This window comes from Lepidochelys olivacea (genome assembly GCF_965140295.1).
Source record: "Lepidochelys olivacea isolate rLepOli2 genome assembly, chromosome: 24".
Taxonomy (NCBI): Eukaryota; Metazoa; Chordata; order Testudines; family Cheloniidae; genus Lepidochelys; species Lepidochelys olivacea.
This window is the reverse complement of record NC_140434.1, coordinates 8544502-8565956: the sequence shown is the minus strand read 5'-3', so window position 1 is coordinate 8565956 and position 21455 is coordinate 8544502. Positions and strand designations below refer to the sequence as shown.

Genomic DNA, 21455 nt, shown 5'->3' with positions numbered 1-21455 from the left:
ATCTCTTGAACACTGCTCCTTATCTCCAGTGTAAATAAACTCTATCGACAAAGCATTCCACATTTGAATAGCATTGAGAGAGAGAGAGTGCCTGCCTGCTCTGGTGGGTTATGCTCTGCTTTCACGAAGTTAATCACATGCCTTTGTGGTGGTTGAGCTCTTTAGCTTAACAAAGAGGAAGTTTAGGGGTGGACTTGATTAGCCTATGTAATGGGGTTCACTCACCACTGTGGTGCCTCCTGCTGGCTGTCTTGGGAATTAGCTCAGTGACCTCTTCAGGTGATGTCTTGCCACCATCACTCCTGCTCTAGGACCCACATCTTTCCAAGGACCGCAGCGTCCTCTTCAGCAACACAGACCTCGGCTATGCCACACGCTGTGCTCCCCCCTTCCGGGGGACCTGCAGTCTGCTGTTCAGCCACTTCCCTTAGTGGCTACTGCAGCAAATTGTTTGGCTACTTCCCCGTGGCGCCAGCATCCTCTTTGCCCTTGCCTCAGGGCCGCAGCCAGCCAGTGTCTCTCACTTCCCCTGGTCCCTGCTAGCAGCACTGCTCTGTCCATGATGCTGGCAGTTGTCTCAGCCCTCCAGAGACACCATCCTTCCTCTCTGGGGTCCCAGCAGAGAACTGCCCTCCTCTGCCCTGCAGCTCCCTTTTTATATGGGCCTGCTTGGCTGCTCCCCTCAGCCCTTCTCTGTTTGGCTGCCTTCTGCGCAGCCTCCCATGGGCTCTGTTAACCCCTTAGAGCCCAGTGTGGGGCAGGTGCCCCATCATAGCCTACAAGTACCTTCGTGGGGAACAAACATTTAATAGTGGGCTCTTCAATCTAGCAGAGAGAGGTTGAACATGAGGCAATAGCTGGAAGCTGAAGCTAGACAAATTCAGCCAGGAAATAAGGGGTGTGTGTGTGTGGTTTTTAACAGTGAGAGTAACCACTGGAATAATTTACTAAGGGTCATGGTGGATTCTTCATTGTGGGCAATTTTTAAATCCAGATTGGATATTCCTCTAAAAGATCTGGCCTCTGTGATTCAGGAGGGCTGAGTGGATGATCACAATGGTCCCTTTTGGCCTTGGAATCTATAAGCCCAGTTTCCTCAAGCGCAGCCTTGCCAGCAGCTGCTCCTGGTTCCCTACTTAAACCCAGCTGTTTATGCAGTGGCATAAGAGTGTTCTCCTCTTTCCCTTGCAGGAGGCTGGAGTGCTTTTAACCCCCGGGGATGGAGCAGCATTTGAATGGAGCTATGGCCGAGAAGCCAAACCCCATGGACTACGGAGTTCAGATCCGATTCATAGATGACCTGAAGGAAATGAAGAAGCCCCAAAACATCAGGCCTAAGCATTCCAAGCCAGGCTCCTACGGGGTTGCGGTGAGGGTCCAGGGCATTGATGGGCAGCCCTTTGTGGTCCTGAACAGTGGGGCGAAAGGAGAAGACTCCTTCGGGGTGCAGATCAAAAGCGAGAGTAAATACGGGAACCCCGCTCACAGCCAGTGGCCTGAGCAGCTGCCCCCTAACTCTCTCAGGGAAGGCCCGGGCTCCATCAGTTCTGATTCTGATTTGCCGGAAAGCCGGTACGTGGCCAGACATTCCCAGTACAGCACCTCTGACGAGGAGCTGAGCTCCCAGCGCTACCCGAGGGAGACGAGGCCTGTCAGCGCTGAGGCAGCTCATTCCTACCGCCAGGATGGCTCCTCGTCCCCTCAGGGCGGCTCCAAACAGCTGCCACCCCAGAGGCCTTTTGGGGAGGAGCTGAGGAGGACTCAATCTCACAGCTCTCTCTTAAGCCCCAGTTCAGAGGAGGCCTATGGCCCAAGCCCCCTCAGCATGCAGCCCAGGGGCACCTACCGATCCCAGTCTCCAGCCAGTACCAAGAGCAACAGCACGCTGGACATTGCAGGCAGGAAAAGGACTGGCCCCAGCCGGGAATCCCATCCAGCTTCTGGACGAAGGTTTGTAGGCAAGCAGCGATCACCAGACCCAGAGTCCAGGTCTGGTCCTCGGCAGCCAGCTGACCAAAGTGACATTGACACGAAGCCCCTGTCCTCAGTGGATTCCCTGATCACGAAGTTCGACGGGAAGGTTCAGCAGAGGGGCCGAGCTGCCAGGAGAAGCCGGATCTCCCTGGAGGAGAGGAAGCGGTCACAGAGTCTTGAAGGCAGGGTGTCCTACTACGACACGGCCGATTCCAGAGAGCTGAGCTCCGCCCAGCTCCAGGATCGCCTCACGGAAGGGCCGAAGGGCCTGGCTGCCAAACCGCCTGGTGCGGCCAATGCCTCTCGCACCGGCAGCCTGAACCGAGCGCTCCCGGAAGATCTGAAGGAAAACTCAGTCAAGGTCCAGCTGATGCGAGACTGGACCCATAAAAGCTTGGAGGAGCCTGTGGTTGAGCAGCAGCAAAGTCAAGTGCAATCCGAAGTGCAGGTAACTCTTCGTTTGGGGCTCAGTCCTGCTCGGCACGCTGGCCGTGCTTCAGCACCTATTTCACTCTAAGCACAGGAGTAGCCAATGGGAGTAGCGATGCGCTTGACTTCTTGACAGCCCAGCAAACCACATGCTGTCAATGCTCAGGATGGAGCTTTAATTAGCTCTCTGGGCCTCAAGTTCACTGCCTGGGTGATGCCATTGGTCCCTGATCTCAGGATATGCCTGCACTGCAGTCGGGAGGTGTGATGGCAGTAACTGCTGCACAGGCCAGCTTCGCCTGGCACCCTGGGGACAGAGTCAGGCCACCCGCTCGTCTTGCTGAGACTTTGCTGCTGCGGTTCCCACTAGCTTTGCGCTGCAGTCGCAGTGTAGACGTGCCCTGCGATGCTAGACGCTGGTGGTGGCTGCAGCAGTGTGGTTATTCAACCTGAAATCGGCATGCTCCATCTTCGGGCTCGTCCTAGCCCAATGAGGAAGCTGCTGCTCCTCCTCCTTAAGGAATGCTGTTCCCAGCTGGCCTATTTCCAAGTGCTTTATGCACTAGAGTTCAATGCTGGGAGCGTAGGTCCTGAGGTGCATTTGACTCGGAAATTCACTAGGCCCTTAAGGGCCACAACCTAACTGCCACCTACACCTAGTTATATCAGATCCCAGCCACGTTTGCTTGCAAAACTGCTGCTGTTGTCCTCTCCTAATATAGGGAGCAGAGTGACAACGTCATAGGTGGATGCAGATCTTCCTGCTTCAGGGTATAAACCAAGCACTCATTGTCTGGGCTTAAGAAACAACTTACTTTGTGGGTAGGTTATTCCATAAAGGGAGTGGTGGGGTTGGCTTGCGCATTGCTCTGAATCAGCTGGTGCTGGCTCGCATCAGACGGGATACCAGGCTAGATGGGCCCGTTGGTCTGATCCCGTCTGGCAGGTCCTACTGCTGTGCAATGAGCATCTGGTGATGCTTGTCCTGTCTCGTTAGCAGCTTAAGTCCACTCCAGATCTTCTGAAAGACCAGCAGGAAGTCTCTCCGCCTGGGAGCAGCGAGTACACCAAGGAACTGATTTACAGTATTCTGAAGGATGGGTGAGTGTTGGGCCGAGCGCTTGTGGGTCCAGTGTTAGACAGGATATCCGCATCTGATGTGCAGCTGGCTCCGTTGGAGCATGGGGGACTGGAGGCATTGAGTGCTTCACTGCCATAAACTATGGGTGACAAGGTGAGGGAGGGAATATCTTTTATTGGACCAACTTCTGTTGGTGAGAGGCACACGCTTTCATGCTTACAGCTCTCTCACAGAAGTTGGTCCAATAAGATATTCCCTCCCGCCCCCGTGTTTCTCTCATATCCTGGGACCAATACGACTCCAACAATGCTGCATAAACTCACTCTAGTGAAAAAGGTTTCTGAAACAATACAAAGACTTGCTGCATCATCTTGGGGGTGGGATCAGGGCTGACCAGAGGCGGGGGGAAAAAAGGGGGCACAATTGTACTGGGGCCCTGAGCTCAGGGCTCCCCCCTAAACATCTGTATAAATAAAGTGAAATGGGAGGAGGTGGGGCCCCAGCAAACGTGATGCATCAGGGCCCCACATTTCTCTCAAGGGGGTGGGGTTTCTCAAGTGAACTCTGCCCCATAGCTCTCGCTAGGCAAATCTATCCTAAACAGGAGCCTTTCTACCAAGTCTGTTACACAGGAGCTCAGACTAGCTGATCACAATGGGCCCTTCTGGCCTTAGAATCTGAGTGTAGAAAATCTGGCCCCAGATGTGTAGGAAAATTGGTCCTTTAAATAAAACAAAACTCTGTTCCTTTAAATCCAGCCCTGGGATAGGAGTCTAGTGCCCTGGGCATCTTGCGGGAGTGTATGCTTAAGAACTCTTGAACCCACACACTAACAACTGTAAGCCTCTTGGCTAAACGGTAGCAACTCTAGAAGGGTGCAAATTGTGCACATGGCAACCTTGGAGCCGACAAAGGGAATTAATTCCTAGTGGCGTCGCCTTCTGTTTTAAATAATGCTGTGGAGGTGGATAGTGTCTGTTCTCTGGGAAGTCCCCAGGTGGGTGGGAGTACAGGGCAAATGAGGCAGCTGATCTGCTGAACTTAATCACTAAAAGGATTCTCTATGGGAAAGCAAGGGTTTAAAGATGACCTCTCTCCTTCCCCTTCCCTGCCTTGTGGATACTTGACTGAAACACTCACTTTCAGATTTTCACTCCCATGGCTTCTTGTAAAGAGGGACTTACCCCTTTACCTTCAATTCATATATTATGGGCCTCATAAACTGTGGGGAGTGGTGAATCAAACTTTCCTCTAACTTGCCCCAGAGGTTCTCATCATAAGTGTTACCTGCAACAACATTAAGTTAAAAAATCTGGACAGAAGTGTGTATGTCTCTTAAATACTTACTTTGGTAACAGGGGCCAAGTATCTGAGCACTTCACAACCTTTAATGTATTTCATCCTCTCAATGCCCCTATGAGGCAGTGAAGAGCAATTATCTCCCTTGCTCAGATGGGGAAACTGAGGCATGGAGGGGTTAAGTGACTTGCCCACGATCACATAGGTCCTGTGGCAGAGCAGAGATTCAAATCTAAGTCTCCAGAGTCATAGGCGAGTGCCTTAAACGCTGCTTTGCTTTTCCTCCCCCCGACTCTTGTGGCTGTGTCCCTTTTAACCTGAATGATTTTCTTCGTTGGTATTTGCTTGTTTCTTTTTTAGGAGTAAAGAAAGAGAAAGCTCACTGAAGAGAAAAACCAACCTGATGTTTGAGAAGATCCAAGCGCTCACTGTAAGTCTCCATATCAGTCTCCCCTTATTTTGCAAAGAATGACATTCACCCCTGGACAGAGTCCAGTGCAAAAGCCCTATAAGACTTATGGGGCACCCGGCTCTCAGCAGAAGGGTAAATTTTTCACCCCCGTATTATCAAACCAGGGTGGTACTGATTGGGCAGGATGACTGCCGCCTCTTAGTGTACATCTGCACTGCAGCTGGAAGTGTAGAGACATACACCTGCTAGCTCCAGTCAAGTTAGTGCAATAAAAATAGCAGCATGCCAGGGTGGTGTGGGCCGCGGGAGAGGCTAACAACCCTCCTACTTAGCTATTGTTTCACATGGGATTGTTCTCCGGGCAGCTTGCGTTGGTTGCTGTGGCAACGCTGCCATTTTTAGTGCACTCACTCAGTCAAAGCTAGCCCAGGCATGCTGCCCCAAGCTGGAAACTTACAGCTGCACTGTAGACACTACCCTCTTCTCCTGACCCGCACCAAGGGGCTGAGCTCCCTCCCCCTCCACCCCTCACGGGAACCCCCCAATACACAGCGTGGTCAGATGCATTGTGGGCTTTTCACCTTTCGTTAAGCCATTGACAATTGGCCCCAGCTGGGGGTTGGATTCCAGGCTTGACAAGTCAGTGATCTGACAAATGCTTTGCTCTCTAGGGCTCAATATTTTTATCCTTTCTGAACTGCAACCTTGAGCAGTTTGAAGCAAGAATGAAAGTTTTGGGGCTGGGATTCTGGGGGGTGTGTGTTTGTTTACATTATCCCATTCGCTGAAAGAGATCAGTTTTTCCTGTGGACGCTGCTGTGGCCCTGGACTTGGTTTTTTGTTTTGTTTGTCATCTTCTCCAGGGAAGCAGACAGAAATGACTCTTTCATTCTGAAAATTATCTGTGTATGAAAGCAACATGGCTTCCTTTCAGGCATCAGCTCTGATGCTGCTGGAGATGTTAACTTAACAGGGAGCGCAGTTCCCGTTTCATATTCCATGTTAAAAGGGATCTGAACCCATTTTGCCAACTCCACCATTCTCACAGCTCATTTGGTGCTGGCTCCTTCCTGCTGTGCTTGGAGCTTGCCTGAAATGGCTGCGATCTTGATTAAACCTGGCATTTCAGAGCCTCGGACTTGAGGCCCAACATACCTCTGGCAGGACGTGGATCGATATCTCGTGTCAGGTTTAAAAACAAAAACAAAAAACTGCTGCTGAGAATGATACTGTCATTTTTAACTCTTAACTTAAAGGAAGTTTAAAATTGGTGGCCTGAACTACTTGAGCACTGAGGGGGGAAAAACCGGAGACCACTGGATTGGCACTCTGGAGATCTGGGTCCTAGTCCTGGCCCCACCACAGGCTGCGGGTGTGACCTTGGGCAAGTCCTTGCGCCTCTCCATGCCTCAGTTTCCCCGTATGCACCCTGGGGATACTCGCTCTGCCCTGTCTCACAGCGGGGTTTGTGAGGATCAATACACGAAGACTGTGAGGTGCCCAAAGTCTGTCATGATGGAGGGCTGTAAAAGTACCTAGATATAACTAAAGGTACCCTGTATCAGTGTTACCACCATCAGAAGAGACTGAGATCAAGGCCCTGTTTTGCTAGGTGCTGTACAGACACGTGGTCCTCGAAGTGAAGTGCTTGTCGTGTACATAGGAAAGAGAAAGGAAGATCCCCACCCCCGTTTTACAGGCCTGTCTTGGGTACTTACCTGGCCCCCATCACCACAATATCAGAGCACCACACATTCATCAATCAATTCATCCTCCCAAGACCCAGAAGGTGGAGCTAGGCTGTTGTCCCCATTGTACAGGTGGGGAACTGAGGCACAGGGAGGCCAAGTGATTTGCCAAGGGTCACAGAGGAATTCTGGTGGAGCTGGGACTTGAACCCAGGGCTCCAGAGTGCCATTCCAGTCAGTGTCTTAACCACAAGACTGTCCTTCCTCTCCAGTAATTGACTTCAGGCAGCATCTCCAGGGTGCTTGTGTTAGACAGAGCCCCCTCTTTGTTTAACAGGTGGTGCCTCCTGAGGACGCGAGAGCATCCATTTCCCAGAACAGTGAGCTGAAGAGGAAGGTGGAGGAGCTGCAGGAGAAACTAGATGAAGAGACAAAGGTGACACCAGTACCTGGTCGGTTAGATGCACTGGACAGTCAACTCCTGCATTGCTAGGAGGGTGGTGGAAGGCTGCCGGCCCTATGGAGCTGCCACCCTTCCACTGCTTTGGGTGGGGAGGGGGGGTGAACTCTGTGCTGTCACCATACACCCCAGCATGGAGTGGGGAGGTTTGGGGGGAGACTTGGCTAGTGACTCTGTAATTACATTGGTCCAGTGGCTGTAAGTACTGTGTACCCTTTACTCTTGGACTGGAATATCAGCTGTAGGGCTGCCTGCGGGTTGTGGGGTGGGTTCTATCTCTGCCTACCCCTAACCAGTTCCCTGCACAAACCCATCCCTTTTTTACCTCCTTCCCTCCCCGCAAATTAGGAGTGAGGTGCCTAATCCCCTTAGAACCAGATCCTCGGCTGGCCCAGTTCCGATGAAGTCAGTGGACTGACTTACGCCAGCTGAGGATCCATTTGTGGGATGCCACGAGAAACGTTCTCTGAAGTTAGCTGGTGGCAGCATCCGTTAAATCCTAGCCTCTCCCTCTTCCGTGGCCGCTAATGCTCTATTCTCCCCTCTCCCAGCTCCGCCAGAAAGCGGAGCAGGCCAGGGAGCATGCCAGGAGCAGTGCTGCTCGGAACCTGGAGAGCCGGCTGGCGGAGGCGCAGGACAAGGGCAGGCTCCTCAAGGAAGACTTGGAGAAGACGATGCAGGAGCTGAAAAGCCGCTTGCAAGAGTAGGAGCCACTTCTTGTGTCTGGGGTGGGCTACGCAGGTCCTGGCAGAGCGCTAACGCTCTTCGCTATGGATACTATGCTCTCCATCATTAATAAGCCCTTCCCACCTGAGTTAGGTTGTGGGCATCCCTGTTTTATAGATGGAGAAACTGAGGAAGAAGTGACTTGCCTTATCTAGCTGATCCTAACTGCCTCAAGGCCATTAATGGCTTTGTCCTCTCAGCCCCTGCTTGAGGTATTATCCCCATTGTACAGCTGGAGAACTGAGGCACAGGGTAGATGGAATGACTTGCCCAAAGTCCCACAGGAAGTCTGTGGCCAAGGCTGGGAATTGAACTCAGGTCTCCTAACTCCCAGCCCAGAGCCCTACCCACTAGGACCCCTGGTGTCTGGGCCAGAATTGTATGTGGGGCTGTGGCTGTACTGTGCTGAGACCAGGCTCCTCCCTGGCTGGCTCTAAACAGGCTCACCGGGTCTCCTCTAGGCTGACAGAAGTGAAAGCTGCCAGAGAGCAGGCAGAGGACAAACTGGGAGACGCAGAAGAGCAGCTAATGGGGATGCACGAGGAGCTGGACAGGCTGCGGAAAACCTCGGTGGACTCTGCAGACCGAGACGAGCTCATGAAGGTACATGACTCTCCCCACCTCATCATGCGTCTTGGATCCTGACTGCGCTTCTCAGCAGGGGTAAATAGATGCGGCCGTTGAAGCCGACGGTGCTGCGCTGAATTACAGCACTGGGGGAGCAGGGCCTCTCCCTGAATCAGCATTCCACCAGTAATCCCTAGCGCCCTCCGCACTGGATACAGGAGGTCAGTCTCATTATCCCCACTGAGCAGATGGGGAAACTGAGGCACCGAGGCACAGTAACTTGCCCAAGGTCACCCTGCAGGCTGGGGGCAGAGCTGGGAAGGGAACTCAGATTGCCAGAGTCCCAGTCCAGTGTGTTCCACTGGCCAAGACTGCCTCTCTACAGCACTGCTAGACGTGTATAGCATAGCTCCAGGTGGGGAAAGCATCTCTGTCCCTCCCCTGCCCTCAGGAGCTTCTGGAAACCAGAGAGGAGTTGGAGGAGGTCCTCAATGCCAAACAGAAGCAAGAAGAACATCTGCGCCTGCGGGAGCGGGAGCTGACAGCACTGAAAGGAGCCCTGAAGGAGGAGGTGGCGAATCACGACAAGGAGCTGGACCGGGTGACACAGCAGTACCAGCACGACATGGACCAGCTGAGGCGAAACATGGAGGACGTGTCTCAGGTAAAGCCACAGACGCGTGAAATGGAAGCGTAAAGCGAACACGCTGGGGGAACTGTTGGCGTCTGCTAGGAGATTAAGGCTTGCTCATTTTACGGACTGGATTTAGAAGACAGAGAAAATTATAGCTGTGGCCCGCTTCCCTTAAATGCCCTCCCCCCTAGCTTTTCAGTTGGCTACGACCTTTGCTTCCTGTCCTAAAGTATCCTCGAGGGGTGGTGTGGCCATGGGCGCTGCATGTCCCTGCTCAGTGACGGGGAGGCTCTGGGCTATACCAGAAAGTTGCACCAGTTTTAACTTACGGTGTGATCTCTCTTAAACCGCTTTCTAGCTGGTTCAGACATCTCAGTGGATGCTCATTTTGGTCAGAACCTGATTTATTTCTGCTCCACACAGCTGACCAAAATCAGCGTCCATGCAGCCTTCTGCACTGATTTAATGAAAGCTGGTTTAAAAGAGGTCCCAGCTCAACTTAAACTGGTGCAACGGCTCAGCCGATGCCTTGGTTGGTGTGTGCAAAGCACTGTGAACCGCCAGAGAAAAGGGGCACGTTACTTAGCGCTCCTCCTCCCCCAGCACTGAACTTCTGAATCCATTGACCGAGTGCTACCTGTGGGTGCTCAACTCACTTGCTTAAGCGATGGCTCGAATATGTCTCTCTGTGGTGCTGAATTCTGGTGTGTTACACTAGTATCCAGTTGGAGGAGCTCCCTAGATTTTAGAGAAGCTACTGCAGATGACCCTGATGTAACAAAGGACAGGATCTAGGCTGGGTGTGCGTTGGAAGCCTCCACTAAGTACACGGAAAGCTGTAAGGAACCCTGTGTAAGTTTTGCAGAGGTTTCTACCAAGGCACAACTTTCCCAACCTACTTGCAGTAAATGCACCCAACCCAACAGCAAATGTTTGACAGCTTCCTTCCTGTTCCTAGGACCAAGCCAGTCTAGAGATCGAGAGGCAGAAAATCAACTCGATAGTGAGGAAGCTCCAGAAGGAGCTGGAGGAGAGCAACGAGGAGACTGGCCACTGGAGGGAGATGTTCCAGAAGAACAAGGAGGAGCTGCGCAGCACCAAGCAGGAGTGAGCTCTCACTGATGCGCCGTGTGCATCCCAGGATCGCAGCTGTGACTGGGCATGGTTAGCTAGGGCTGATCTGCCCACAGGCTAGAGTGGCCCTAAAGGGTTCGGCTGCTCCATCTTATCCAGTCATAGAATCATAGAATATCAGGGTTGGAAGGGACCTCAGGAGATCATATAGTCCAACCCCCTACTCAAAGCAGGACCAATCCCCAATTTTTGCGCCAGATCCCTAAATGGCCCCCTCAAAGATTGAACTCACAACCCTGGGTTTAGCAGGTCAGTGCTCAAACCACTGAGCTATCCCTTCCCCTCAAACGCCTTTCCTGTAAATCCAGGAAAGATAACTGGGGGATGTCTCCCAACCTGGCTCTAGGGTGTCATTCCAGGGAGAATCAAGGCAGGATTCTTGGCCTGGGCTCACTGGCAGAAGCCGTGATGCGGTCGGTGGACAGGCTTACAGGCACTGGCATTGCTGATGCGGAGCCCAGCAAGGAGCTGCACGGTGCCTCTCTCTGATCCTGTCACAACGTTACCCAAGGGAGGATAGGGGGTCGTGTAGCTCAGGCTTGGCTGGTGTGCACAGGGCATGCGGCCAGCCACCTAAGTCTCAGTGCACCCCTCCTGGTGACCTTCGTAGGCTTTCTTCCCACTCAGCCCAGCTTCCCATAGGGTCAGACTCCCCATGGTTCTTCCATGGGGCAATGGGGAGCCCACCTGGCACTACTTCGCTTCCCGCACGCAGGCTCATGCAGGTGAAACAGGAGCGGGAGGAGTTCGAGGAGGAGCTGCGGGAGCTGCGGGAGCGGTTCTCGGCCATGCGGGTGGAGGTGGACCAGGTCAGGAACAGCACCGTGGATGCTGGCCAAGTAGAAGCCCTGAAGAAGGTATGATGGGCAGAGCGTGGTCAGAAGGAAGGTGGCTCTTGGCTCATGAAGCAGCTGTGTGAACTACCTGAAGGTTGGGGCCCGGTTCTCACGGATGCCAAGGCCTCTTCAGGCCACTCTGGTAGAAGAAAGGTGCCTTAAAATGAGCTCCCTGAGATCGCCATGGCACATGGGGCCACTGTACCACTGGTGTAGCTGTTGGCATAGAGGGCAGGGTAAGGAAGTGGTCAGAGCTTGCCCCACTACTCTCTGCTGCCCAGAGCCCAGGGGGTTATGGCTAGAGCAGGTTGGGAATCTTCTGACAGTTTTTCTTTCCCTCCTTGTCCCCCTCCCACTCCCCCCAAATGGGGACAGGAAAAACCACTTCCTGCCCAGGCCTAGCTACCACAACGCAGTGGTCTTAACTGGGACCACCGCTAAGCTGAGGGTAGCAGGCTCTCTGGGAGCCCAGTTCCCTCTCTGTTAGACCTCCGGCTACCTCATGAGCACTGCCGGGACTCCCAGAGCTTGGCGCGTGTATTCAATGCTCTTTAAAGCCTGTCAGCAACTCTCCTCCTCCTCCTCCTGCAGAAGCTGCGTCAAGCCCAAGAGGAGCTGAGGGAGCTGGCTTCAGAGAAGCAGGCCCAGGACGAGCTGGTCCACCAGAGGGAGCAGGAGCTGGCTGCCCTGAAGGGGGCACTCCAGGAAGAGGTGGCCAGCCATGACATGGAGGTAGAACAGCTAAAGCAGCAGTTCCAGAAGAACTTGCAGCAGCTCAGGAAGGACTACGACGAAGCTGCCAAGGCAAGAGCCCCGGGTCTCCCAGCTCGGACCCCCTATAGCAGAGGACCCCTGGGAATGCCTATCCCTGCCTGATCTCAAGCCAGGCATGCTGAAGGCTGCAAGCCTGGGTAACTGGCACCGGTGGGCAGTGATTATTGCAGCTCAGGGGTGTGGGGCACAGGACTGTACCCAGGACACAGATCTGGGGCACCTTCTGCACAGCTTGCTTTCCTGCACCCTGCCCCGAGACCTGCCCTTTATCGCTGTGACAGCAGCAAACCTCTGAGCCCACAATGCCCCTTGCGCGTGTCTGGCTGCTTGCCGCCTCCATATCCTTGGAGTTCCGTCAGAGGCTCCATTTCCCACCCCGTTGACCCAGCAAGCGAGAGGTGTCACCTCTTGCAGAGGCGCCTGCTCACTGTGTGTGGGGCCACAGTGGAACGGGCACCCTCTGTCCAAAGATCTGCACCTGAGAGCCCATTTGCCCTCCGCTGGACAGAAGCCTTTGGAGACCAGCTCCTGTGAGTGCCGGCTTCCCACGTGCCAGCGGATGGTGTCCGGATCTGGCCCTGGACTCACCTGTGCATGTTTTCTTGCCCGGCGTGCAGGTGAAGGTGGCCGTGGAGAGCGAGAAGGAGGCCATGGAGCAGATGAGGAAGGCCATGGAGTCCGCGCTGCGGGAGACGCAGGAGGAGAATGACGACTTGAGGAGGAAGATCCTGGGCCTGGAGATGCAGGTCAAGGAGTACAGGCACTTCTCCGAGAACTGGGAGGGCTCGGAGGCCAGGCTCAGGGAGAAGATCACCAAGCTGGAGGTACAGGAGGGCAGCAGCACTGCCGTACGCACAGACCCACCTCCTTCCCCAGCTTCCTTCCCAGGGGAATGCCTTGAAGGCCCCATGGTGCTGGGTGCTGCACAGACCTGAAGAAAGTCAGTGCTTCAGGGCATGTCTACACTATAAAGTCAAGTCGGCCTATAGAGTTACAGCCACTGTAGTAATCACTGCCCTGTGATTCGTGTCCACGCTGCCCTTTTTCCGTCAGTGGTGTACGTCCTCACCAGGAGCACTTTCACCAACTTTAGAGGGGCAGTGGCGGGGGGGCTGAGTCCCGTCAGCTGCTGTGCTCCCGACAGGGAGCAGAGTGCCCAAGGGGTGCGCCTGGTGTCCAGTCAGCTGCCCCATTTCTAGCAGGGAGCTGAGAAGCCCAGGGGGGGATCCTGAGCCAGGAGTGGAGACCATGCAGCAGCCCTGCTGGGGAGCTGGCTTGTCAATCTCACGGCTCCAGCAGAGCTGTGAAGTTGACAAGAATGACAGCCAATAGATGTAAGTAATACAGTGTCTACAGGACACTGCGTCGCCTTAACTACACCGACATAAGCCCTATGCCTCTTGTGGAGGTGGAGTTATTCTGTTGGTGTAACAGGGCACTTCCATCGGCGGGAGCAAGGCTGTAGTGTGTACTCTGACATAATTAGATTGATGTAAACTGCCTTCTGTCAACCTCCTGCTGCCATGTAGACCAGGCCTCAATGAGCTTACTGCCCACACAGAAGGGAAGGGCCTTGCCCAGGGTCACCCGCAGGTCACACATCTCCTGAGCATTATCCATTGGACCATGCTGCCCCGTCCAGACTGAGATATTCAAATACAAAGCTCCCAGGGATGTTAGGGGCTGGGCTGTTTCTCTGAGAGCTCCTCCCCTTCCAGGCTGATCGCAGACAGATGGAGGTATCCTTGGAGGAGGCTGCGGAGCAGGAGCAGGAGCTGCTGATGGCCAAGAGGTCTCTGGAGAGCCGCCTGGAAGAGGCCCAGAGGAGTCTCAGCCGGCTATCTCAGGAGCACCAAGTGCTGAACGCCTCGCACCAGGAGGAGATGAAGCAGAAGGAACAGCTGAGGAGGACCAAGAATGAGCTGGAGGAGCAGAAGAGGCTGCTGGATAAGACCACAGAGAAGCTGACCAGAGAGGTTTGTGAGACTCCTCAGCTGATGTCACCGGCTTAAAGCCTGGGGGAGGGGCCAGGTGTTGCCCATGCTCTCCCAGGGCTGCTTGGATCAAGTTATTGCACTGCATGCTGGGACATGTAGTCTCTGTAGGATGTGGCCATCTTAGTCCTGAGAAGCTTGCACAAGGGCCCAGAGTTTAAACCTCCCGCCACCCCCCAAATCTTACACTGGTGGCATTTGCTACCAATAAGGGGAGAGGCCTCTATTTGAAAAGGGCTGGGATTCTGATATGTCCAGCAGCTAGGGTGACCAGATAGCAACTGTAAAAAATCCGGACGGGAGCTGGCGGAGGGGTAATAAGTGCCTATATAAGACACAATCCTGAATATTGGGACTGTGCCTATAAAATTGGGACATCTGGTCACCCTGCCAGCAACCTGCTTGCAAACAGGTCTTGGCTGCGTTGAAACATTAACGCTAAGATGCATCAGGTTCATAAACTGTTCCATTCCACCCAAGCATAGTATCCTTTTGGCTGGGCGGGAGCTTTCAGAGACCTTGGGCTTAATACTCTGGACATCAACTGGTGTTGCCAACAGATCAGGTGGCTGCACCCGAGCTGGGCTGTACCAGCGCACAAGGTAGGGAGGTGGTCTAGGGGAAGCCTCTCTTCTCCCTGTCAGGCGACCGGCCTGCCCACCCGCCAGCTAACACGTTTGGCACAGCCAGCATTAAGCACCGCCTGTGACTGTATTTTGCTCGTGCTCGGAGATCTGTCTGGGAGCCCTTTAATAGAGCACACACGGGACAGTCTTTCTGCTTCCTCTCCCTCTGGCTAGAACAGGATTTAGTCTTTTAATCTCAGGTGCTAGCAGAAGCCCATGAAACCTTTTGCGGGAGAACAAGTTCCTGCCTCCAAGCTGGTATCCTTAGCCACAGGACGAGGTGGTTCTCGGGTGTATCGTTCTAGCTTGTGAGCAGCTGGTACGTGACTAGGAGTTGCCATGCAGCTGTCCTACAAGCTCTGACACTTCTGTTTGTTTAGAAGAGGCTCTCTTAACCTCTTGTGAGCTAGTATTTCATCAGCTTGTACGAGGTGGCCCCCACTGCGCTAGGCACCACAAACCCAGCGACTGCAGGGCGCTTTTAATAATCCCCGGCTCTCATCTAGTGCTCTTGATGAGTAAATTCCAAAGAAGGCCTGTACCATTGTCCCCATTTTGCAGATGGAGAAGCTGAGGCACAGAGCAGGGAAGTAACTGGGCCAAGGTCAGCCAGCCGCAGAGCTAGGAATAGAATCCCGGTCTCCTGAGTCCCAGTCCAGTGCGCTGTCCACTAGGCCACGCTGCCTCCCCATTTTTAGGAGTTTCCAGTCTAGGTTACAGATAAAGCAGTGAGGAGCAATAACTGGCCATTGCGGGAAGCGAGCATTAAAGTGGGTGACGCCTCTCCAGCGCTGCAGGGGAGGCCTGACGTAAGGGAACGGCCAGATCATTACACAGTGTCACGTGGCTGCCAACTCCGTTTGTCGCCCAGGCTTACAGAGCTGTTGCTTGGCATTTGGCTGGGATTCTGCAGAGGCGGCGGGCTGGCCTGCTAGCTGGAGTGCATGTGGCTCGTGCTGCCGTGGCTTGGCTCGCCAAGGGGTGGCATTGGGAGCTCGCCCAGTAGAGTAACTGGAGATGCCTTGTGAAACCAGCTGAAATATGGAGCCATCTGGAAGGTGCTGAGCCACCAGCTGGGGAGGATATTAGTACAGACTAGCTTTTCTTGCCCTCTTAAAATGTCTCATTAGTCTCCATAAAACCCACTACGACTTCTCAGCTCACTAGAGACCCCAAGGGATGCAGCATCCTGGCAGGTCCTGGATGCTAGAAGATTTGGGAGTTGTAGGGCGAACTCTGGTATCCAAGGTGACTCATTTTGCAGTCCTCTGGCCCCACCAGGCTCGCTTATGAAATTCACTGGATGATGAGCTCTGGTGGCTGGATTACCCCAGCGATAGGTGCTGTATAAATCTAAGCTGTGCTGCTGGGTGACCTGCAAGGACTTCATATTGCTGGCCCCAGCCAGGTTAGCCAGCTGCGTTTAACAGGCATTTCTGTGCAAAATCTCTGCTTTGAGTTCAGCTTTGCCCGTCTCCTTCGGACATCAGTACCATTCCTAGCAGCCTCAGCTCTATTGTTCAAACCAAATGTCTGGGAGAAAAAGGGGAAAGTCCAGCCCACTAACCAGTATTGCAGGGAACACCCTCTTACTTACTTCCCTTCCTCCTCATGGTGGTTCTAAACCTACTAGGGCTCTCTTCCCTCCACTCCCATGGACGTTAACTGGGACCCCCCAGGTGGCTCCAATGGCATCGTTGATCTCCATGTGGCCCAGGGGAGGTGGTTGGTTGTGGGCACTAATTGTGGGTTCCTAAGTACTCCTTCCCCTGTGCTCTAGCTGGACCAGATGGCTCAGGAGTCCCACAGCTCACTGGCCATGCTGCAGTCGCAGCTGGAGGAGTACAAGGAGAAGTTACGGAAGGAGGTTGCAGATTCCCAGAAGCAGGCCAAGGACCGCGGTACGGAGGTGGAGAAGATGCAGTTCACCATGGGCCGGCTGCAGGACGAGGTAGGCTGCCAGTTCTCAGGTGCTTCGTCTTGCTCACAACCTGCCAGGGGCCGTCTTTAGAGACGGCGTCTACGATGTGTTTGCCAGAAATCACTAGCGCTGGGAAGATGCGAACGTCCCTCGTCCACTTTCAAATTACCCAGTGTAACCAAGTCACGCACCTTCCCTGCCTCAGGCAAACTGCCTGCTCAGCTCAGGCCTTGATCCGAAGGTGAGCGTAGCCCTGTTGGAACATGGGAGAATGCAGGAGCAGCAGCCAATGTAACTCTAGACAGTACAAGAGCTCCCTTGCCCCCAATTCCAGTGGAAGAGGCTGCACTACCTGAGACTGGCCGCTGTGTCCTTGAAGTCGGCTGTGCTCAAGGGCATCGCAGAGGCTGTATCACCAGTGATCCCAGATCAGATCTGTTCAGTAGACAAGTAAAGGGGTGAGCATCTGTAACAGCAAGCGCCAGCAGGGACCAGAGTCGGGCTGGGCGCCATCTGGCTCCCACATGGCCAGCAATAAAGATCCTGCAGTCGGAACTTAGCAAATTCCGTTTGTGAGCCAGGAAAGAGTCTGCCTCCCTCTTGCATTGCTTGGGGGACTTGGGGACAGACTCTGGAGCTGGGCTGGCCCTCCAGGGCTAAGAGGAGTGACAGGTAGTGGAATCTCTCTCTAGTTCAGTCTGCTCTGTTCCGACTGGGAGCGCAGACTGGACAGATCGAAGCTGGAGTAATTCTCGCCTTCCGAGTGAAACTGCAGCATCTCGGCCTTCCTGAGACCAGATACCTCTAAGGTGCTTCCTGTGAAACCCATGAGCCCAGTGCTGGGCCCCAGCGTGTGCGGGTGGAGTGGGGTTGTGCGCTCGCAGGGCTGGAGAGCTCTGCCCAGCTATTCCGAATCCAGCTGCTGAGAGCCCTCTGTGCAAAGAGGGAAGCTCTGCTGTGGCTAAGCTCTGGGTCAGCTGCAGCATCACCAGCTCCAGGCCACACGTAGGGCACAGGCTGGAGTGCTGTGTGAGGTGCATTCCCCTCCTTGGCTTGTGTGGGGGTGGGTTTTTTGTTTCAAATCCAGAGTCATTCCAGTCCCTTCCTGCAGGCTGGCCGCTATCCAAAGGGCCACTCGCTACCTGAAGTATGTAGCTTGGTGGTGTCTGGCCCCTCCTACATCTGTTAATCACCCTGATGACAGAGCTGGGTCTTCTCTGCTATGCAAAGAGCAGATCACCGGTACTATGCGTGGGTGCCCAGAAGTGTCCTTAGACCAGAGCCTGCTGGTTGCGGGGGAAGAGTCTCCTCTCGCCGCACAGTGCAGAAATGGGGGCTGTTTCTCTTTTCTCTCCCTCTCCTCCAGCCGAAGCAGGTTGGCCATGGCTGTCTGCAGGGCTCGCTAGCACTGCAAGCATCAACCACACAGTATCACTGGAGGCCACTAGGGGGTCGTTCAATGGTTGGCACCACACTGGTCCTCCTAAAGCCTTTGCTTCTCCCCTCCCCCAGGATCCTCTGCTTTGTCCAGCTGCTACACCTGTGAGCCAGCCTGTGTGGTCACTAGGGGAGATCTTCAGATGCCTGGCATGTACAGCTTTCTGCAGGCTCTAGGGGAACGCCGGGGTAGCGCGGTAGCTCTCTGACGCCGTCTCTTCCCGCAGATCACGCGGCTGAAGCAAGCACTTCAGGACAGCCAGGCTGAGCGGGAAAGCGCCGTGCTGGATAAGGATGTGCTGGCCCAGCGCCTACAGAACCTGGAGCAGGAGGTGGAGTCCAAGAAACGCTCCCAGGGCGATCGCTCTCGACAGGTCAAAGCGCTGGAGGTTCGTTTGCTCTCCCTGACCCTAGTGCCGCTTTGAACTCCTGTGGCACAGGGAGCTCACGGGAATGCAGGAGTTCTTATTCACAGGGCTTCGGAGCGGAGCCCGGAGCTGAAGCGGAGCCGGAGCACAGCTCCAAAGCCCTGCTTATTCAAGTGCTGGCAGGTGAGGGTCCCCCTGGGAAGGCTGCAGTGGTTGGGAGGGGAAGAGTCTTTATGACCAAGTCCCCATCTCCACTGCCAACCTTACTACAATCCTATCTGTGCCATCTTCCTCCAGAACATCTCACCAGCACTAAATTCCCATGCACAGAACGTAGCATTGTTCTCTGTTCTGCCGCAGAATGAGCGCGACAGTGAAACTGCAACTAGCTCCTTTAGCATGGCACCGAACAGTGTGACGCACCCTGCCTGGGACCCCCAGCAACAATCTGGTGACTAGACTGCCCTGGCACCCTGATACCAGTGCTGCCTCTCCTGCTTGCAGCCCCAGTAATGGCATAGCTGGGGGACACAGGCCTATAGTCTAATCCATGAGTATGCAGTGGGTGGGGGCTGTATCTCCGGGTCTGCCTGCGTTCCCCGGAGTCCAAGCCTCTGGATTGGCCTGTTTTAGTGCCACAGCTATGCAGGTGCTGGTCAAATGCTTTTTCTCCCCCCAGAGCATCTGTAAGTACACGGTCTGCTTTCTCCTCCAGCATGTGCAAACAGCAGGTTGGTTAATGCTGACTGCTGAGGTTCTGATTGCCACAGCCTTTTCTTAGGCCAAACTCCCACTGACTGCATGTTGGGGGGCCTTTCGTGACATAGAATCATAGAATCTCAGGGTTGGAAGGGACCTCAGGAGATCATCTAGTCCAACCCCCTGCTCAAAGCAGGACCAATTCCCAACTAAATCATCCCAGCCAGGGCTTTGTCAAGCCTGACCTTAAAAATTTCAAAGGAAGGAGATTCCACCACCTCCCTAGGTAACGCATTCCAGTGCTTCACCACCTTCCTAGTGAAAAAGTTTTTCCTAAAATCCAACCTAAACCTCCCCCACTGCAACTTGAGACCATTACTCCTCTTTCTGTCATCTGCTACCACTGAGAACAGTCTAGATCCATTCTCTTTGGAATCCCCTTTCAGGTAGTTGAAAGCAGCTATCAAATCCCCCCTCATTCTTCTCTTCCTCAGACTAAACAATCCCAGTTCCCTCAGCCTCTCCTCATAAGCCATGTGTTCCAGTCCCCTAATCATTTTTGTTGCCCTTCGCCGGACTCTCTCCAATTTATCCACATCCTTCTTGTAGTGTGGGGCCCAAAACTGGACACAGTACTCCAGATGAGGCCTCACCAATGTCGAATAGAGGGGAACGATCACGTCCCTCGATCTGCTGGCAATGCCCCTACTTATACACTCCAAAATGCCATTGGCCTTCTTGGCAACAAGGGCACACTGTTGACTCATATCCAGCTTCTCGTCCACTGTCACCCCTAGGTCCTTCTCTGCAGAACTGCTGCCGAGCCATTCGGTCCCTAGTCTGTAGCGGTGCATTGGATTCTTCCGTCCTAAGTGCAGGACTCTGCACTTGTCCTTGTTGAACCTCATCAGATTTCTTTTGGCCCAATCCTCTAATTTGTCTAGGTCCCTCTGTATCCTATCCCTACCCTCCAGTGTGTCTACCTCTCCTCCCAGTTCAGTGTCATCTGCAAACTTGCTGAGAGTGCAGTCCACGCCATCCTCCGGATCGTTAATGAAGATATTGAACAAAACGGGCTCCAGGACTGACCCTTGGGGCACTCCACTTGATACCGGCTGCCAACTAGACATGGAGCCGTTGATCACTACCCGTTGAGCCCAACAATCTAGCCAGCTTTCTATCCACCTTATAGTCCATTCATCCAGCCCATACTTCTTTAACTTGTTTGGTGACATAACCCTGCCCCCCTCCCCATAGTGGTCATGAAGCCATCAGAGTTAGTAGAGCCCAAATGTTCACCTGTTTTTAAGAAGGACTCTTTCAGCTCCACGTCTTAGGCTGTGGGGCTCTGAATAAGTACTCAAGAACAATAATCAAACTTTCTTGCAACAGCACCGGGCTTCGTGCTGTTAAAGGCAATTGCTAACAAACAATATCTGCTGTAACTGAGATTTTAAAACCAGATGGTTGTAGCCATTAGACTAAAAGCCACCAAGTAAGTTTTTAAGAGTAGCCAGCTGGTGCATCTGTGTAATGGTGAGACAAATCAGCAGGGAGCTGGACTCTGGGAGCGGGGTGGCTAGAAATGACAAGGAGGACTCTGTTTTGAGGGAGAGCTGAGAGTTTACCCCAGTGTTTTGCCCACATCTAACAGCAAGTAAGGAAGCATGCACTCAATCCAGGAGAGCATCTGCTGCTGTCTGTGGCACAAAACCTGCTAGCTACAAAGCCTGCCTTTAACAGCAGAGGGCAGAGTTGTCTTCAGAGTCTCTCATTCACTTGGAAAGTGGACCTTTTGTTTAAAACTTTCTTGAATTGCCAAAAGAAAAGGAGTACTTGTGGCACCTTAGAGACTAACCAATTTATTTGAGCATAAGCTTTCGTGAGCTACAGCTCACTTCATGCTCAGATAAATTGGTTAGTCTCTAAGGTGCCACAAGTACTCCTTTTCTTTTTGCGAATACAGACTAACTCGGCTGTTACTCTGAAACCTTTAATTGCCAAGTAACTGATTTTGTTTCAGCTCTTTCAAGCCTTGCAGCATAATTGTTCATGGCAGAGACTTGTTCTGTTTCTGGGGTTCTTTATTTATGGATTTATAAAGCAGCTATTTTGATCTGAATGCCAACAGCAGACTTGAGATTCTTTGTGCAGGTCTGTAGTGATCCGCAACAAATCTTATGGTAAAACTTTTAAATACTTTCGGATCAAATCCAAGTCCTCGTTCACCAGTATGTTTAGATGAAGCTCCCAGGCAGATCCAACCCAAACCAATCTTTTAGAAAAATCAAATGGCTTGGCAGTGTGGAACAGAGCAGAGACAGCAGAACCCAAGCAGCCTCGAACATGGTGTCTGGAGATCATGACTTTCCAAGCCACGTTTGAGTTCAGGAAAG

At 53.4% G+C, this 21455-nt stretch overlaps 1 protein-coding gene across 2 annotated transcripts in view; it reads left to right on the top strand.

The window, feature by feature from the left end:
• The window catches only part of CGN (cingulin), a 65436-nt gene that overhangs the window by 20500 nt on the left and 23481 nt on the right, over window positions 1-21455 (top strand). The window contains exons 2-15 of one of the 2 annotated variants that reach the window (XM_084614122.1): window positions 1192-2422; window positions 3404-3504; window positions 5144-5213; window positions 7221-7319; window positions 7895-8046; window positions 8531-8672; window positions 9088-9300; window positions 10229-10377; window positions 11120-11261; window positions 11832-12044; window positions 12632-12838; window positions 13733-13990; window positions 16415-16585; window positions 18220-18381. In XM_084614122.1, the coding sequence (XP_084470248.1) occupies window positions 1220-2422; window positions 3404-3504; window positions 5144-5213; window positions 7221-7319; window positions 7895-8046; window positions 8531-8672; window positions 9088-9300; window positions 10229-10377; window positions 11120-11261; window positions 11832-12044; window positions 12632-12838; window positions 13733-13990; window positions 16415-16585; window positions 18220-18381 (3282 nt within the window). In that variant the 5' untranslated portion in view covers window positions 1192-1219. Of the gene's footprint in view, window positions 1-1191; window positions 2423-3400; window positions 3505-5143; window positions 5214-7220; window positions 7320-7894; window positions 8047-8530; window positions 8673-9087; window positions 9301-10228; window positions 10378-11119; window positions 11262-11831; window positions 12045-12631; window positions 12839-13732; window positions 13991-16414; window positions 16586-18219; window positions 18382-21455 lie in introns of both variants that reach the window. The other variant, XM_084614121.1, reaches the window with a different exon arrangement.